A 19,804-nucleotide genomic window follows, 5' to 3' on the forward strand; every position below is an offset into this window, starting at 1 on the left:
TAGTACATATGAGACTCAAGGCCACAGATGTCTAATAAGACAAATCAAAGGCACTTTACTTGCCATAAGCAGAAGGAAAGCTGTCAAGACAAGCATTAGATACTCAAATCTTTACTCCCCAAGGTACTACGAGCTCTGGCATGATATTAAAGATGGATTACATTCTTGACATAATAATTTGAATTTCCCTTCATCTAAAAGCAAAGAAAGATTCTGTGTGGGGATATACAGAGACACTGGGGAGAAGTTAGGTCATTTGAATGAGTGTTGAAGCCATGTTAACACAGGAATTTCCTAGATGTTTGACTTGGAGGGTTGCAGGAGTATTCTCTTTTTAAAGTAACATCCTAGGCATCTTCTGGAAGTCTCTAGAGAGGCTGAAACCTATTTACTGTATTCTCTAAAATAAAATAATGGAATGTATGTGATTTAAATGGCACTGAAGGTCCAAGAAAATTAGAAGAGGATGTCTTACAGCTGTTACACAGCACCTCCACCACAAAGTCTACCTATCCACTTTGAATACATTTAGATAGGGAATCCATGAACTACTGTGATCCCTTGCTATGTCTTGTATTTCTTGATCACACACTACCTACAGGTTAATACATCAGCTTATTACTACTTTATGGATATTGGTAGAAGGCATGAGATACCTGGAATAAAGACAAAGGACTTCATTGCTCACTGTTAGCAGCCAGTATGAACATCACATGGTTGCCCTTGTCCCCCAAGTTGTACAGAGGCACCACATACAGACACAAGTGTATCCTTGTGTATCCTACACAAGTAGGTTTGTGTCCTAGATTGGGAATGCTAAATCTAGCATTCTTGAAATAAATGGCAAGCAAGCTGGCTGTCTGCCCATAGTCTTGAATGTATCTATTAAGGTGGCTTGCTGCACACACAACCTTGAAAAGTGGCTTAGATGAACAGCAGGAAGGACTTTGCATGCTTGGTGTACAGAAAAAAAGTATGCTGGAATGTTAAGGCAGAATAGTGGTCTCCTGATTTCCAATAGTTGGCTTGGTGGGCTTTCTTATCCTTTGGCATTTTGTGTTTCAAATATGTGCTTTGTTCTAGTCCACGGTCACAGAAGTCTTTATCATTTCTAAGCCTGTTCCTCACTGGTCCTAAGTGGCTCTGGGTCCTTCACCATTATCAATGCCTTTTCTTGATTTAGGGTTTACTTTCTCAAATGGAATATAATAACCCAGGGATGGGATATTCTCACTTGAGAGAAGAGTGAAAATATTACTTTAATTGTTCTAGAACGATACTTTTATAAGGCTTTCTCTGGAGCTTCATGGCAGTTCCATGAGTTCCCACTCCAAATCCCCGACTTTTATCATAAGCTGACTGCTGTTAGGCTGTACACTGACTGTACTCTTTGTGTGCCAGAGAATGGAAGCTCCATGTAATATTTGTATGTATGTGTTCGTGTGTGTGTGTGTGTGTGTGTGTGTGTGTGTGTGTGTGTGTGTGTGTGTGTGTGTGTGTGTACACGTGGATGTGTGTAGGAGTATGAACCCCACCACTATCTGCCTGTCTCCACTTTCTCAGTTCTGGGATTATACACCTAGTCCTACCACACCAGGAAGTTTTGTTTTTAACATAGATTCTGGAGTTCAAACTCCGGCCCTTGCACTAGTGTGGCAAGCACTTTACCAACTGACTCATCTCCCTTGACCTTTCATGCAGCTCCCACTAGAGCTGTTGTGCCAGCCAGATTCCATTTACTACAATAATAAGTGTCAGGGTAAGCGTTTCTTCAGAATGGTCATTGTAGTTCTAGCAGAAAAATGTGAGTCCAGAATCCTCATTGTCTTTAGGAACTATGTAAATATTTTACATAAGATATTTGTTCTGGCCGGGCGTTGGTGGTGCATGCCTTTAATCCCAGCACTCGGGAGGCAGAGGCAAGCGGATCTCTGTGAGTTCGAGGCCAGCCTGGTCTCCAGAGTGAGTGCCAGAATAGGCTCCAAAGCTACACAGAGAAACCCTGTCTCGAAAAACCAAAACGAAAAAACAAAAAAAAAATTTGTTCTGATTTATTACATGCAAGAGTGTTTTGCCTGCAAGATGTCTATGTGTCCCTTGTATGCCTATTGCCCATAGGCACTAAAAACTGGAAATAGTAGAATCTACTAATAGATTTTTAAAAACTGTGGCCAAATGCCTTAAATACATCTCCTTTGCAAATATTATTGCTTTGGAATAACTTTAATGCATATTATTATTATTAAATAATTCCACCTAAATCCTGATGCTATAAAAATATCTGCTAAATAGTGGTCCTAAAATTGGCTATGGTCTACAACCATATCACCCTTAAAAACTCTTAAAATGCCCAATTGCATCTAAAACTGGTTACATGTTGGAATCTTCCAGAAAGCTTTAAAACTACTGTTGCTTGTCCTAGCTCAGAGCCTGCTTTATTTAATCTAAGGAGTGGCTTAGACATCAGGGATTTTAAAACCTACCAGGTGACATTGTGCAGTGGAAGTTGAGAACAGCTCTCAAACTAGTATTCAAATTAAGAAATTCTCTTACTCTTTACTATTGGATACCAACAGAAATCATTGCAAATTCAGAATTTTTATGTAAGAGTTCTATATCTTTAATCTTCTGTCTCAGGCCACTGTCACAAATATTTGATTCAATAGATGATATTCATTTTATTAAAATAATATAAATAGGTTCCAATGACAGAGTTTAGTATAATACTAAAAAATATAATTATTATAGAACTGGAAAGAATTAGTTTGCAAAATAAATATTTCTTTATAACATACATGGTTTCTAAAAAAGACATATATATTAAACCTGTATTTTAAAATGTATATTGCTGTTCAAATTGGAAGGAAGATTATGAGTAAACATGACTGCCTTAAAAAACAGGTTCGTAATGTATTCTTTCTTTAAAGTGACTTTAATATGTGATTATTATTTAAATAAGTTTAAGGAAACATTGAATATACACTTTTTATTATAATTAACAATATAAAATGATTCATTATCTATAGGGTTCTAGACTCCTGGGAATTCAATCTTTCATTCTCTCCTTCCTCCTCTCCTCTCCCTCCTCCTCCCCACCCCCAAGCGTTAAAGTCTAAAAGAACATAAGCTACTCAACTTCCACATATGACCTATCTCCATGAAAAACTACAGTGACACCTCCATTCACTTAGATGCTTGCAACATGTATGTCATGATTCTGTTCTTTGCTAATTTAGTTGAAAGCTTAAGTGACAGTAACCTTGAACGAAGTTTCACTTCCAGTCAGTTTGTTTTCTCCTTTGTTTTTTGAGACAGTGTTACCCTGTATAGCCCTGGATGTCCTGAAATTTGCTCTGTAGACCAGTCTAGTCTGGAACTCGGAGATCTGTCTGTCTCTGCCTCCTAAATGCTGGGATTAAAGGGGTAAATTCACTATGCCCATCTCTAGTAATCTTTGAATACAATCCAAATTGTCTATTTTGGCCCAGCTAACTGGAATTAGGAAATGAAAAAGTACAGGATGGTTGGAGCATATGTTATAGGGTGGGGAGCAGATGAAATTAAAGAAGTAGGCAGGAATGAGGTCATCCCAACACTTTCAAACTTCAGTGAGTATGTGTTAATTTAGGAGGGAGTGGAAAGTCATAAAATAATGTTGAATGTAAAGCAAGCAGTTTCTCACCTGTCAACAATCAGTAGCAGCAACAAGATGGGGCCTGATAAGAAAATGACTAATGATATGGTAAGATATGGTAACCTGAATGTCTGTGGCACATGAGAATAAGTGGGTTGTATGTTGAGACAGCCATGCGGAAAGAGAAGGAAAGGAAAGGGAAATACTTGGAAACATTGCACAGCTTCAGATGGAGAACTGTATGAATGACACTTAATTTATGGCATACAACACCAGAGGGAAGAAGGGTTTTGGAGGTGATGAGTTAAATTTGGAGTTTACCTTGTATTGTCACAGGGTATGTCCTACAAGCTCTATAACCAAATCTATTCACGGATTTAAAAATAGAAAATGATTAAAATGACCACTTTATATCTATGGAATATCAAGTATGAGAATGAAGATAATGTGAGCATAAGAAAATACAACTTTAAGGCATGTGATTTTAAAAGGTAACAGAAGAGCAAAGCATTATAAAATATGAAATGTGCAATGTATGATACAAGTTTTCAGAAATAAGGGTTATTAAGAACTCAGTTGTTGTGGACTGGAGAAAAGGCTTAGCCAGTACAATATTTGCTGTGCAAGCATGAGTTTGATCCATTGTGCCCATGTAAAATCAAAGCCAGGCACAGTGGAATGTGTTTGTAATCCCAACACCAGGAGGCAGAGACAGGAGGCTTACCAGCCAGAAACAGTAAACCCTGGCTTCTGTTAGAGACCTTGGCTCAACCAAAAAAAGGTGGACAGCAATTGTGGAACGCACTGACACTGACCTCTGGCTTCCTATACACATGTATCTATATATACAGGAACAAATAATACACACATGCCCACAGAAATATAAAGCTATTTAATTATTACCATCAAAAATTCATTTTCTACAAAAGTTTCTCATTAATTGGAAGTACTCATGGGGATGGGTCAAGGAAGGAATGTGATATTTTGAGCTATAGAATTTGCTGGAAATCCTAATTACTTACTAGAAGATCTGAATACTATAACTTTTTAGAATTAAATAAACCAACAAAGTTGGCTTCAGACACAGGGGGACAAAAGTCATCTCAGATATTTGGACCAATACACAGGGAGTGTGACATAAGAATTTCTTCTCTGCAAAGAAAATATAAGCATGGAAAGTTTCTCTCAACACAATTGACATGCAACCTTTGTGTTAAAAATAAACAGAACTTGGGGAAAAGTTGTCCTGTTTTGTCTTCCTTCATTAAGCAATGGCCTGACACACAGGATAGTGCATGGCCAACAGCAGCTGCCTCAGCCTTGACATCACAAGTAAACTTTAAAAAATGGTGATTGTAATGTAAATGCATCCACCATAGCCCAGGGTTCCCATAAATACATCTGCTAGCAAACACACACACCAAATTTAAAGAGGCCAAATGCCACACTTAGCCACGTATGTAATTCTGTTTTGCATTTAACATGCATATACACATCAGCAGACTGATATCTGAGCAAACGATTCTTTAACGTGTTGTACTTCCATATATTGGTGGTGTTTTCTAAAAGCTTATGCAAAAGTTAAGATATTGGATACATCATTAATGTATAGTTAGGACAATCAAATGAAACCCAATTTCAAATCCCACTATGAGATACAATATTGATATAGCTTATATGTCACCGTCCTTTCATCACAACTTTTCAATTAGTGGGGGTTTATCTAGAGTAGGCTCCAGGACAGCCAGGGATACACAGAGAAACCCTGTCTTGAAAAACAAACAAAATATCCTGACTGATTCTATTCATCCTCTCTTCTTTGGTCATTCTCATTCTGAATCCATCTCATTAAATAGGAGGCTGTGGTGTGAGCAAATCCTCTATTGTGATGCCTACTTATGTCCCAAAAAGTGAACTCCAAATTTTCTACATGATTTGGCATCCCTACTATTCTATTTCCTTGCTACCCGTCTAGTGCCCTGCTTCACTGTTTTTTGCCTTGGGTAAGTTATAAACTTTCAGTTTCATTTCCTGGTTCATGATGTTCTCTCTCTCCCTGCTATGACTGCACTTTGTCAAATATTTGTACATGGGGCCAAAGAGACGACTAGGCAGGTAAAGAGTGCTGGCTGCCCTTGCAGACGACTGGATCTTGGTTCACAGCACTCACAGCTACCCTGTAACTCTGTAACTCCAGCTCCAGGGGTTGACGCCTTCTTCTGTCCACTGCAGGCACCTGTATGGACTTGTGCACACAGACACAATGAGATATATACATACAAATAAATTTAAAAACATGTTTTAAAAATCTGCATGTTTTGGGTCCATATAAGCTGTTATTTTCTCTGTAATATCTTCTTTCTCCTGACCTCTGAGTAAAGCTAACCCTTCCACCTTCAGTACTCATCTCTTCGTAAAATTATATTTTAGTTGTAGAAGCATTTTATCTCTGAAAGAAACCTTAAAACATAGAAGGAATATTCAGCAAGGATGCTAAAATACCAGAGAGGAACCCATTAGAATTTTTGGGAGTGAAAGAAGCAAACGATCAAGTCAACATCACATCAGAAAGCCCACAGACAAGAGCAATTAGGAGAATGAACTTCAGGGAGGAAAGGCTAAGCTGAGACAACACTACATTCAGACACATACGATGATAAAAACAAAACAAACAACCAATAATTCCAAAAAGTCTGGGTCACATTCAAGGGGCACATTCAAAAGACAGAACTCTAAGAACCTATGAAGTAGGAGCTGAGGTAAAGTCAAAAGTCATAGATAATTTATTCAATTAACTTAGAGAAGAAATTTCTCTAACCTTAGAATAAGAAACCAACATGTAAACACGAAAGGCCTTTAGAAACCCAAACAGATGTGACCAAAGAAATTCTCCACAACATACCACAATGTCACAACCAACAAGCAAAGACTAAAAGCTGAGAGGAAAAAAGTTTTCAGTTCATATACAAGTGGAGAAGCATCACAATAACATCAAATCATTTATAAGAAACACGGAGCCAGGAATGTATGGCATTATATATTTTAAGCTCTGGTAGTAAATGATTGTGAGCAAAGTTTTTAAAATTATGGAAAATTAAAGCTATTAGTAACAACCATGCAGAATCACAGAAAACCTCAAAGGAATACTATATATGTAGGAAAAACAAAGTCTCATCCATAGAATAAATCATTCCATGAGTGATCAAAAAGAGTTGGGAAGGAAGTAATCAGGTACAACTCAGCAAACCAGAAACCCCTAATAATAACAATAATCAACCAATAAAATCATAGGGAAAAAATCCAGTGCAAATGATCTCAATTAAGCAATAAAAATGGAATAACTGATGGAATTAATAACATTTATTGTCTCCAAGAAACACACTTTACCAGAAAACAAAAACAAAATCCACAAAATAAAAACAGAGTCAAAAGGTGAAAATCAACATACCAAGCAAATAGACACTGTGGACATGCTATGCAGCAATTTTTGTACATGATAAGGTAGATTTCAAACCAAAACTGGCTGAAAGCAATAAAAAGAGCTACTACATATTAACAAAGGAACAGCTCCTCAGGGAGATGTAACAACTGGAAATATTATTCAATGAGTATCAGGACTACAAATTTCATAAGACAAACACTGAAAGGCATAGCATGTCACACAGAAACAGCTGACCTGAACAAGTGGGAGCTCTTGGCCCCCAGACTGATCACTGAGAAAACAGCATGGAACTGATCCAGACCCCCTGAATGTGGGTGTCAGTTAGGAGGCCTAGGAAATCTATGGGGCCTCTTGTAGTAGATAAGTACTTATCCCTAGCATAGGAATGGACTTTGGGAGCCCATTTCACATAGAGGGATACTCTCTCAGCCTAGACACACAGGGAAGGGCCTAGACCCTATCCCAAAGGATATGACACTCTGAAGACCCCCATGGAAGACCTCACTCTCCCTGGGGTGCAGAATGGGATAGGTAGGGCGTTAGTGGGGGACAGGGGAGGAGGTGGGAGGAGAGGGACCTGGGATTGACATGTAAAACAATCTTGTTTCTAATTTAAATAAAAAGATGGAGGAAAAAACAGGTTTTTAATTAGGACTCTAATGGCACAAACATCTGCAAATAGATTACATAAAATAAAAAAGCGTTTGCACAGTAAAGGGAACTATCAGCAGGAGAACAAGCTGCTTACAGAGTAGTGCAGAGTCTTTGCCAGATATACTTCAAAGAGGGACTTAGTACCTAGAACATATGTTCTAGGTAGAACATATAAAAACCTTCAAAACTAAACAATAAAACTATCTCCAATAATTGAGCTCATGAAATGGACAGATGGTTCTCACAAGAAGTGCAAATGTCCAGATCTATATTAAAAATGTATCCAACACCTTTAGCCACCTTTAGTAGTTAAAACTACTTTAAGATTCTACCTAACAGTAGTCAGAATGCCTACTACCAAGAGAAATAAAAGGACAAAGCTCAGTGGCTTGGAACACCGGCTGCTCTTCCAGATGGTCTGAGTTTGAGTCCCAACACTCCTTTTCATGGTCCGTAGGAGTGTAAATTGGAGCAACCAGAAATTACAGAAATAAGCATGGGGCTTTGAAAAGTAGTGAGGACATGAAGCTGGGAGGGGCATGTTGAGGAGATCTGAGGAAGAGTTAGAAGGGAAATGAAGGGTTGTTACGATCATATTTCACCGTAGATGTATACATGAATTACATTACCACAAGAATACAATTAAAAGCAGAACAGCCTTATGAGCCAACTATTCTACTTCTGTGCATAGACCCAAGACTCTATATCCTGCCACAAAGATACTTAAACTTGCCCATTTACTGATATGCTAGTCACAACAGCTAGGAATTGAAATTAGCCTAGAGGTTCATCAACAAATGAATGGGTAACAAAAATACAGCACATACAAAATTTTATTTAGTCATAATGAAATTATCAAATTTATAGAAAAATTGATGGATTTGGAATTATTATGTTGAACAAAATAACCCGGACTCAGAATAACAAACATTGCACTTCTTTCTCATATAGAATCCTAAACCTGAATGTTTATGTGTACATACACATATATGTATATGCACATATCTGTATGTATGTGGGTGTAAGTGTACATGTAGGTGCTAAACCTAGAAAGGGAACATACGGGACAAGAGGGTTGAGCAAGGAAGAGGGCGATAGAAGACATCGGATCCAGAAGAAGGGCTACTGGGGGTGGACCGTTACATAACGGGAAAGGGAGAGACGGGAACATCAGCAAAACATGCTGTTTGAAAATGCTGTAAGAAAACCTACTCTTTTGTAAAGCAATTAAAATATGTATTTAAAAGGAAGTGTTTATCTCTCCTACTGCATTTGACTCAAATGGAAAGGTTGTCTTTATTTTGATTCACTGTGCTAAGCCTCATACCTAAAACAAAAGTTGGTACCTGACATATATAGAACTAGACAGACCCGGTCTTGGTTTATAGATAAATACAGAAAACTTGAGGAATAGCATCATATTGATTCTTTTGTCAGTTGCCCTAAGAATTAAACCAAGATCATTTGGCTGTGGGTAGTAGTGAAAGTATACCCTAAAGATGAATTTTCTTTTTGTAATCTTCTTGGTTTTATACGAATCAAAAAGCTAAAACTTTCTTTTGCAAGCAGTGTGGAAGGATGCACAAAACAGCGATGCAAACTTCCAGTCAAGAACCTGTAAAAGACACAGAAATAAAGCATAAGCTCCTAACTAGTGTTCTTAGCACATCAGTGCAGGAATCATAAAGTACATTATAAACTAAAAAACGCTGTAAAGACTAAGTGGGATGGGGGTTGGTGAGGGGCATGGAAGGACAGGAGGGAGAGGGAACTGGGATTGGTATGTAAAATAAGATTGTTTAACTTTAAATAAAATTAATTAAAGATAGCATGGCAATAAACCACACAAAGTGAGTTAAACTGTACAGAAAATTGATTATGTACTAAAGGGTCAGTAGTAAATCATTGTCATGGAATTGCTTTATAGATGTCTAAAAGGACCTCTCTTTTGTCAACAGCATTTAATGGGAGCACCAACACATTCATTTGAGTTTTGTCAGCATCTATCTGCTTTTGCTCCACAGTGGCAGAGTTGACTGGATGAGACAGATACTGCATGTTCTATACAACATAAAAGATTTATTGAGTCAGAGAGAAGATGACTCAGCGGGTAAAGGCTCTTGCCATCAGCCTTAATGACATAAGCTGGATCTCTGGAAGCCATATAGTAGTAGAAGAGAACATACTACTGAAAGTTGTCGTCTGCCTCCACGTGTGTACTATAATGTGGATACTCTCATCTGTGACATACGCACTCGCGCATGCGTGTGCACACACACACACTACAAAATAAAATTTCAAAAAGATTTACTATCTATCCTTTCAAATAAAAATTCTAATTTTACCACATATGGCAATTAGAAAGTTAGTTCATATATTTGTAAATTTCTAATTCTATAATTTAGAATCTTTATGCAAACTTTTATTATATTTTTCATTACTTAAAACAATTTAAAATATATTTTGCTTATATTCCTCCCCTCCCCCAAGTCCCTTCAGATACTCTTTCCCTTCCCACACATCCAAATCAAAGTTCTTTCTCATAAAACAACACAAACTCAGTATAACAACAAACCACCCCCCCACCAAGAAAACCAAATTAAACTATAGTTGTGTGGACTTATGTCTGCGTCTTCAATTCTATTCCATTGACTAACTTATCTGCTTTTGTGCCAATACCATGCTATTTTTATCACTGTAGCTTTGTTGTACAACTTGAAATCCAGGATGGTGATACCTCCAGCAATATTTTATTATTCAGGATTGTTTTAGCTATACTGTTCCCCCCCCCTCTCTCTGTGTGTGTGTGAGTGTGTGTGTGTTTCCATATGAAGCTAAAAATTGTCTTTTCAACAGCTGTGAAGGATTATGTTGGAATCACATTCAATCTGTAGATTGATTTTAGTAGTGTGGCCATTTTTACAATATTAATCCTTTTTTCATAAAACAAAAATAATGAAGGGTATAAAGATGTTGTAATAGAAAATGCATAGATTAAGTTCACATCAGCGATAAAGACTTTATACAGGAATTTTTTTAAAGACCAAATTTAAAACTTTTAACATAAGCCTACCTAATTATTCTTCATTAACTAGGAAAAGAAATGAATATTCTTCCCTATAGAGTTTGTTCCAGAAACTTTTCTATACCAATTTTGCCACTTTAAAATCAAAACTTGATTATTCTTATAGGGAGGAAGAAATATTATTAAATTTAATTACTTTTTCAATGAAGGCAGGGAAAGGCTGGAGGGAGGAGGAGAGGGAGAGATGAGTGGGGAGGGCATGTAGGAAGAGACTGAAGAGAGACACCACAGAGGGGCTGTGTACCTCATTCTCTAATGGATATGAAGCCAATCTGTGTACCGAAGTTAAGGCCATCTCGAACATGGGAGAAAAACTTATCAGGATGGCAGGATGTGCAGAGGTCAAGATCTCCCTTCTGGTCTTGAATATTCTGTGGAAGAATTCCTCCTCGTTCTAGAAGAATCCTGAGAATAAAGATGTTTCAAAAGATGGCAAGAGTTTACATTACTGATAGTGAGAGCAACATGAAAGAGGAGTGTTTACTTGAGTGGACACATTCCAGGAAAGACGGAAGCTGCTATTTACTCCACAGCAGGGCTGGTCAGGAAATGGTAGATTTTGTCAGCATTTATCATCAAAGCTCAAATATGGCTGTGCAGTTATCCACACTGGCCTGCAGACATGTGCAGGCTCTGGGATAGTGTGAGGAGAGTTAAATGCTTGTTTGGAAAGAAGAGCATTGGTTAGCCAGGCATTGGTGGCACACGCCTTTAATCCCAGCACTCAGGAGGCAGAGGCAGGTGGATCTTTGTGAGTTCGAGACCAGCCTGGACTACAATAGCAAGTGCCAGGACAGCCTCCAAAGCCACAAAGAAACCCTGTCTCGAAAAACCAAAAAAAAAAAAAAAAAAAAAAAAAAAAAAAAAAGAGCATTGGTGTACAAAACTCACTTGGTTCAGACAGGGTACACTTTTAATCATCTAATCTTCCTCTCTCTCTCTCTCTCTCTCTCTCTCTCTCTCTCTCTCTCTCTCTCTTTTCCTAATTACTATACTTTTCACAGAAAACTTCCTTCATAAATATTCTGATATAAAATTAGTGACTGTTATTTCACAAGCCACATTTAAGATTTAGTTATTATTGATGGAACCCTTTCTCCTCGAGTGTTAAGTGAGGAGGGGCCTGGGTGTGGTTTTGCTGACTGGAGTAGAAAGACAATTCAGACCAGACATCAGCTTCCTTTTGTAGCGAGGACAATTTCCAACAGAGATTAAGAAGCACATTCATATATTCAAAAGGCAGAGGACCACAAATACTTACAGTTGTTACATTTATATTACCTAATATTTTACAAGAAATGTTTTCTAGTTAATTAGACAATAAGAATAGTTTTAAAATATTAATTTTCTGTTGTTTCTATTTCTTAGGAGAATTAACCTAAGCAATGGATGTGAAGTAAAGTACATATCAGCTATTCTATACAGAGTTTAAGTAGTTTTCTGTAGAAATCAGCTTGCAATTTACTTTGAAATCAATAAACTGTAAGTCACGGTATTATCTGGGATACAAATGGAAGTGAGAATACACGCCTTACTTAAAATGTGTTTTCCCCATGTGTGTGCATGTTAGCTCCTTAAATATTTGCTACCTGAATTGTTGTAGGGAGTTATTCACTGTTCTTGAAAGTAATTTTCATCTCAGAAACAATAACCAAACTTGCGTCCCCACATTGAAATCACATACCTAGTGGCTTTCCGGATGTCAACATAGGGATTCAGTGAGTCCAACTGCCGCACACATGAAGGATGAAGATTATGAAATGAGGTTGCCGATTCTCTGGGAAGAGTAAAACAGCAAGGCCCCACGGAAGGTCCCAGAACAACAATGATGTCTTCCAAATTACAGCCATATTCTGCTATCATAGCATTCACAGTAGCCATAGCTACACCCAACAAAGTACCTTTCCAGCCTGGAAAATGGGAAGAAAAGAAGACGGGATAAGTTAAAAATATAGACTTTCAACTGCTTTTATGTCTCAGTGAAAAATGAACAGCTGTGGTTGTTGTCTTCAAAGTCCAGGTGTAATAGATGAGCCACAAAAGCAATGACTCCATTGAAATGCTGTCATTAACATTAAAGGGCACTATACAAAGCACAGGACAGAACTGACAATTAATGGGATTTTTTTGAAAAGTGGTAACTGACATTTAGTCTCCATAGGAATAATGTCCTTTCATTCTTTTCTCCCTCTTTCCTATTAACCAGGGTAATGAAGACATGAAATGCAATATTTAAGCCACTTAAGAGTGTCCAACTCAGCATTAACATTTGCAGTATTCCATTTCTAGGGTTCTTTCCTCTTGCAAATTTGAAACTATATTCACAAATATTAACTTCTCATTTCCCTATTCCTACAAAATTTTTGTTTTTGAATTTTAGTTACTCTGTGTACTTTATGTGAGGAGTATCATATTGAATTCGTCTTTCTGTGACTGGCTTACTGAATCAAGGTCTAGAAGGTTCCCCCATGTTGCAGCATGTGTCCGAGTTAATAGAATATTGTGTCACGTATGTCATACCACATCACATTTTGCTACTCACTCATTCATCACTGAACACGTAGGTTGTTTCTACCTTGTGGATCTATGAGGATGCTATAAATGGAGATGTGAGCTCCAATTCTAGGTCACATGACAATTTTATTTAACTATTTTAAAAACTTGTGATAGGGTCTCACTTACATAGTGAGTGGAACCTACTATGAAGATGAAGCTGGCCTCACACTCCAAGACCCACCTGCCTCTGCCTTCCGAGTGCTGGGACTAAAGTGACGCCATATCCAGAATACCATTTTCTTAGGCGAATTTTCACATCTTTTGTACCCATCATTCCTTGAGAGTTGTTTTATGTCTTAAGTAGTAGCCACTCTAATGGATGCATGAAGAGATTATGGGTCTGACTTACATTTCTTTAATTGTAAAGGATGTTGATTGGCTTTCCTTATGCTTCTTAGCTATTTGCAAATAATTTTTAGGAAAAAAGTTCCATTCCTTAATTTCTGGTCTTCCTAACTCTACCTCCTAAGTGCCGGGATGACAGGTGTGCGCCACTACACCTGGTATGTATGATTCTGTTGGTCAGCATCATCCATGTCAAGTATACATTCTATCGATGCAATTACATCCCCAACCCCTTTACCCATTCTTAAATCCAGCTATTGTTTTACTATAGAATTGCAGGTGTTGTTTTAGTGATCAACCCCTTTTTAGACATAATGGTTTGCAAATAATTCCTGCCATCGTGTGGGTTTCCTTTCTGCTCCACTGATCATACTTCGATGCATCAGCATTTTTAATTTAAGTGAAGTTCAATTCACCTGCCTTTAAATTTGTTCCCCCCCCCTTCTTGGATACCTAAAAGCTATATTGACTAATCCAAAGGCATGGATACTTAAACTGCTGTTCTTTTTTTCCCCTTAAGAGTTTTGTAATTTTGCCTCTTACAATTTAGGTCATTGATCCATTCTGACCTAATTTTTTAAATATTGTTATGGTAAGGGCCAGAATCATTCTTTTGCTTGTGGGTGTCTGCTTTCCCCGGCTCCAAAGGTTTAAGATATCATTCTTTCCTCATGAAATAACTAGTTTGGTATCTTCATTGAAAAGCTCTCAACCACAGTTCAGGGCTTATTTGTAACTATGGGCTCTTTATTCTATTTTTTTGTTTATATGTTATTTTTCATACTAGTGTTATATTGTTTTCAATATATAGCTTTGAAATGAGTTTTAGAATTAGAAACTGTGAAATGTCCAACTTTGATCATCTTATACAAGATTGTTGTGACTATCCAGGGCCCCTTGAGGTAACATATATAATTTAGGATGGGTTTTTTTTCCTGTAAAAATGAAATTAGGGATTTCCTAGGATTGTATCAAATCTGTAGATGACTTTGGATAATGTTTCCATTTTAATAGTTTTGTCTCCACTTTACAAACATGGGACTTCTAATTATCTCATGCTTCTTTAATGTCTCAATAATATGTTAGAGTTTTGTTCTCACTCCACTTTTGACACCAAAATTAATCTTTCCAACTAATAGTCTCCTTTCACAGATCTTTCTACTATCTCTTTATTTTTTTGGATTTCCTGGTGACTTCTAAGATTAAGCCACTTTCTTCATTCCTGCTTCCATTTAATTTCCTAAAATAAAACCTAAGAGCATTACATTTTTTCCTTCATGCCTTTATTCTGATGCAAGTTCAGTTGATTTAAGTGGACAATAAGGAGTCTCCCTACTCCTTTTTTTTTTTTTTTCACCACGCCATATACCTGTACTTCTAAAACTAAACACTTGGGTAAAGAGATCTTTTTTTTTTTCAGATAAAAGGAAGAGATGGTAGAAGCAATACATATTTAAATTATAAATTCCATGTCCATTGGTATGTAATTGTAGAAAGGGGACCAGAATGAAATACTAGGTTGTTAATTGGTAGATTAGGTCTCAATAACAAAACAGGAAAGTGTTGTGGTAGAAAAGGCTTTAGGAAAAACATGCTGAATTTTTAACATCATGATTCTGAGATACCTTTAAAAATACAGGTAGTGATTTTCAGAAGAAAACAACTTAGTACAGATATTTTGATTACTGTCAAGACTTTTCTATACACAAAGATATCTTTCTTCATCAGAAACCTTCCTTAATCTTCTCACCAGCAAAACATATTCACACATACACAGCCAAGTAAACATATTTATTAAATTAGTTCCATAGATGGAGTTTAGACTAGTTTAGACTAGACTAGTATATAATGTATTCAACTACATTATATTTTATGGCTAATTTAGCAATGACTTGAAGTTCACATTTACAGCTTCATTTTGACTATATCTTGGATATTTTCAGAATAAATGTTTCAAAACCTAAGTCATACATTTTAAGTTACTTTTGACAATGTCATATAGTGAACTTGACCTCTCATCCAATTCTGTTACCTTAGCCAGGTCAAAAGAAAATAGTGCCACTTGATTCTGTATTGTCTAAAAAGCAAGAGTCAAGTAAGATGAAATTCAAAAGATCATGTCTCATTTTACATAGGATAATAAACACAGAATAATTTAAATATTTTAAAATTCTTTGTGGAAAGAAATTCTATAGGTTTGACACAATACAGCGTTTGAATTTTTTTTAATTATCTTTAGCTAATAGTTACAGTTTAATACAGTTAGTTAAACTAAATGTGACTTTCCACTCATGGGTATATTAAAGCATGCCTTGTTTCTTGTTTTGACTCTTACTGCCATTCTTCATGCTGTTTACTCTGTGAACTCCTTTCTACAACATGCCTAATGCCCCCATTCCCTGGAACCCAGACATCAAGGATGCTCAGCCAGAGGCAGCCACACCTTAGAGTGTTTTGAAAAGCATGAAGGGTTGTGCTTTGGTTATTACAAAGACTATTTGTGACTATTATGCAACATTAAAAACTCCCAGGGCTAAAGATAATTCAATCCATGTGGCAGGATTATCTTGCCCCGTATGTTAATTGAATACCCTTGCTTAGAAATACTGACAGACTTAAAAACTACAGCTTCCTGACTACCACCAGATACCACCTACTTAGGGAATTCTACTCTGAGTCATCTAATTTGACTGGTTTACTTCTTACATCTGTTCCTATAGGAAGATTACACAGACCTCATCCGTTCACAAAGCAATACAATTAACAGCTTTGTATGCCCATCAGAAAAAAAAATTACGAAATACCTTGTACTGCAAATAACAAAATCTTAGTGATCTATTAAGCACACCTACCAGAGTGGGCAACCCCACATGCTGTTTTCACGGGATCTGCAAAGACTATAGGTATACAGTCAGCACCGAGAGCTGTGATGGTGACTCCTCTCTGGTTTGTGACTATTCCATCGTAAGATTCAGGCTCCTTCTTCCCCATCACCCACACGTCATTGGCGTGATCAGTCTAACACAAAACACAGGACAAGGATGTTTTGCAAACAAAATTCTTATATGTGGGCTTTTCTAAAAGTACTCATTTCGGCCCACAACTGGGTAATTATGGTATGGCTATGCACTTCTATAAATAGTAAATTACCAACTATAACATCACTGCAGATGTTGTCTATAAGAAAGCAGACTCAAAGTCATGAACATCCCCCATTAGAGATGAGTAAATCTCTACTTTGGGCACTTCTCACAAAAGACAAGTTTCACTTTCCAGAAAAGTGAAAGTACCAAATCAGTGATTTTTTTCCTTAGACTCAAGTAAATCTATAATTCTTCAACACATTTTTCTCCTCACTTAGGACTCGAGTTCTCCCTGGTCTTCACTTAAAAAGTAATGGCCCCAACTTTTTTTTTCTGATCATTCAGGGGCCTTTTTTCTATATTGAAAAGGTTGTATACTGCATATCCAATATTTTCTTCTATATTGAATGTGGTGATATACTCACTCAAAAGTAGCTATACTTCTAGAACTGAGGAGTTCTAGGTGAGATACATATATACACACATGTGTGTGAACACACACACACACATACACACATGGATATTTACTTTTTAGGCTATAATGTATAGAGAAAATAACTACAGCATTATTCTCATATAAATATTAGATGAAGCACTAGAAGCAAAAGTTAAGTAGCTTAAAGGTTAAATAGTTGACATAGTGAAAAATCTAACGTTTTGGGAAACCAAAATATATAACAAAAATTTACCTTTATTCGGTAAAATTTCTCTGCATTGAATCCTGCAGCGTTTGCCAACCTTCGAAGATTTTCTTGGACAACTACTTTGGGATCTCTCCGTTTGGAACTACTGAAAAGATTGAGTGAGCTAAGAGTTGGTATGTAAGATATGCCACCTGTTCGTGTAGTAAATCCATGTATGAAGAGATCTGTTGAAGATAAGAGTAAAAACATATGAAGCATATAAAAGACAGTCTCTCCATCAGACCCTCCCTGATCACTCCACCCTGCAATTATCTATGTGGTTTCTAATTCTGGCAGCACTGGGTACCTCCACCTGTTGTCACATACTGTTGTCACCCTATGGGACTGCTGCTATTTGAAGGGTACTTTTTTTTTTTTCTCTGTCCAAATGCCCAAAGGGTTGAGGTTTCATTGTTTCTGCATAAAAGATTTCCCGGGACAGAAAAATCTTTTTTTTTTCTTTTTTTCTTTTATGAGGATTGGGAGCCTTAAAGCTGAATTTGCATGGAGCCAATTTGTTTATTTGGGGTGGCTCTGATGAAGTCATCCCTTGGTACAACTGACCAACAAGGCCATAAAAACCCCATGTTGCAAAAGATGAGCAGTTCACAAGAGTCAACAGAAAAAAGAAAAACAGGAAGTGAACAACTTCTGCAGAAAGCCTGGGATTTCACTGCAGTACAAACGACAAAGAGTATTGAAGATACCTGGGATCAAAGGAGATCTGATAATAGTTAAGGCCCCTTTCAGAGCGGGTAGGCTTCTCAAGTATGTTTCTATTTCATTCTGGATTTCTTCTAGTTGATGAGTTGTGGGTTCGTTTATTTCAGTGGCTGGTTTCAACAGGCTCTCCCTCCAAGCTACCTGCAAATCTTCAAACTCAAAATCATAAACCCCAGTGAAGAGCTGATCAATAAAAGCCTTCACAAACGTTTTCCTGTGCTCAGGGACAATCACCTTAATGTGGCTCAGATTTTTTTCATCAATTTTTTGTTTAATTGCATACAAAGTGGCAGCCATACTGGGATTGCTAACAGTCTCAAAGTCTCTCATGAAAAGTGAAAATCCATTTCCTGTTTCCCAGTCACAAAGATCATGTTCACCATCCCTTTCATTACTGCAACACATTATGCAAAGGAACTTGGCCTTGGGGGCATGGTGGCCGTGAATGCCATTCAATGTCTTAAGTAATGTCTGATGGCAGATTTTCTGGGAGTTCAATTTTAAACCAAAGAGATCAACCAAGACAGCTTCTGCCATTCTTCACCCATGCACTTTTCTTCAAAGATGACTTCTGTGCCAAGTCAGCTGTAAAGAAATATGATCACAAATAACAGTCAGTTGTGTGGGTCTTCTTATAGATACTACAGAACTATGTGGTGAACAAAAAGTAATAGTGCTAACACAAAAAGTAACCAAAATAAATCTAGAGCTCAGGCCAGAAAAGAGATCAAGTCCTGCTTTTAAATTATAGGATGCCAACCCATCTGCTTTATCACTATTCCCATCATGGCTGTCAAGACTAAATCACATCTCATAAGCAATACTGAGGCCTCACCTTTAGGATGTTAAGTCGAGCAGTATCAGCAAATCTCTCTGCCTGTCTCTGTCTCTCTACCTGTCTCCGTCTCTCTCGTTTTGTAGTTTTCCAGACAGGGTTTCTCTGTGTAGCCTGCTTGTTCCAGAACTAGCTCTGTAGACCAGGCTGGCCTCGAACTCACACAGATCCACCTGCCTCTGCCTCTCAAGTGCTGGGACTAAAAGCGTGCACCACCACCACCACAAACCTCCTCTTAAGACAGAAGCTGACCGATAGGATAGGCTTTCCCCAGCATTTGCACAGTACTCCATGCTTGGGTTGATCACAAAAGCCACTGCAATTTGCATCAGGGGCCACTGCTGCCCACTTGCTGATTCTATGGTCCACTGTCTTACCAGTCAGTCCTCCCAGTCCCGGCTGGAGCGTCCCTCTGGTGACCCTATTGCCCCTCAATTCCTGGCGATCCCTGCCACTGCTGACCCCTCACCCCCGAGACCGCCTAGGCCCACCCTGACCCCCACTCCGCAGGGCACTGGCGCTGTCATTCATTCTTCCAGCCGCGCGGGGCCGGCTGGGGACTACACACAGCGCCTGTGCGGTCACCGCGGGCTGCGCCCCTGCGCCCGGGACTGGCTGGCACACTCACCGCGGCGCCCCTTCCCGCGCTCTCCTCGGCGGCCGCGAGCTGGGGTGTGAGCGCAGCCTGGGCGAACGGAGCCAGACTCGCCCTCCGTCCCGCCCACCGCGTCCGCCCCGGCCTCCAGGCGGCCCCGGCTTCCCGC

At 38.1% G+C, this 19,804-nt stretch overlaps 1 protein-coding gene across 4 annotated transcripts in view; it reads right to left on the reverse strand.

The window, feature by feature from the left end:
* Positions 1-19,801, reverse strand: part of Lacc1 (laccase domain containing 1) — a 30,505-nt gene extending 10,704 nt beyond the window's left edge. Inside the window, exons 1-7 of one of the 4 annotated variants that reach the window (XM_027390111.2) lie at positions 19,669-19,801; positions 18,190-18,790; positions 17,489-17,667; positions 16,569-16,734; positions 12,500-12,725; positions 11,060-11,220; positions 4,506-5,870 (exon numbers count right to left, since the gene is read on the reverse strand). In XM_027390111.2, the coding sequence (XP_027245912.1) occupies positions 11,061-11,220; positions 12,500-12,725; positions 16,569-16,734; positions 17,489-17,667; positions 18,190-18,742 (1,284 nt within the window). In that variant the 5' untranslated portion in view covers positions 18,743-18,790; positions 19,669-19,801 and the 3' untranslated portion in view covers positions 4,506-5,870; position 11,060. Of the gene's footprint in view, positions 1-4,505; positions 5,880-8,545; positions 9,346-11,059; positions 11,221-12,499; positions 12,726-16,568; positions 16,735-17,488; positions 17,668-18,189; positions 18,791-19,668 lie in introns of those variants that run through there. The other 3 variants (XM_027390110.2, XM_027390109.2, XM_027390112.2) reach the window with 3 other exon arrangements.
* Between the last annotated feature and the right edge of the window lie 3 nt (positions 19,802-19,804).

Source organism: Cricetulus griseus (assembly GCF_003668045.3).
Source record: "Cricetulus griseus strain 17A/GY chromosome 1 unlocalized genomic scaffold, alternate assembly CriGri-PICRH-1.0 chr1_1, whole genome shotgun sequence".
Taxonomy (NCBI): Eukaryota; Metazoa; Chordata; class Mammalia; order Rodentia; family Cricetidae; genus Cricetulus; species Cricetulus griseus.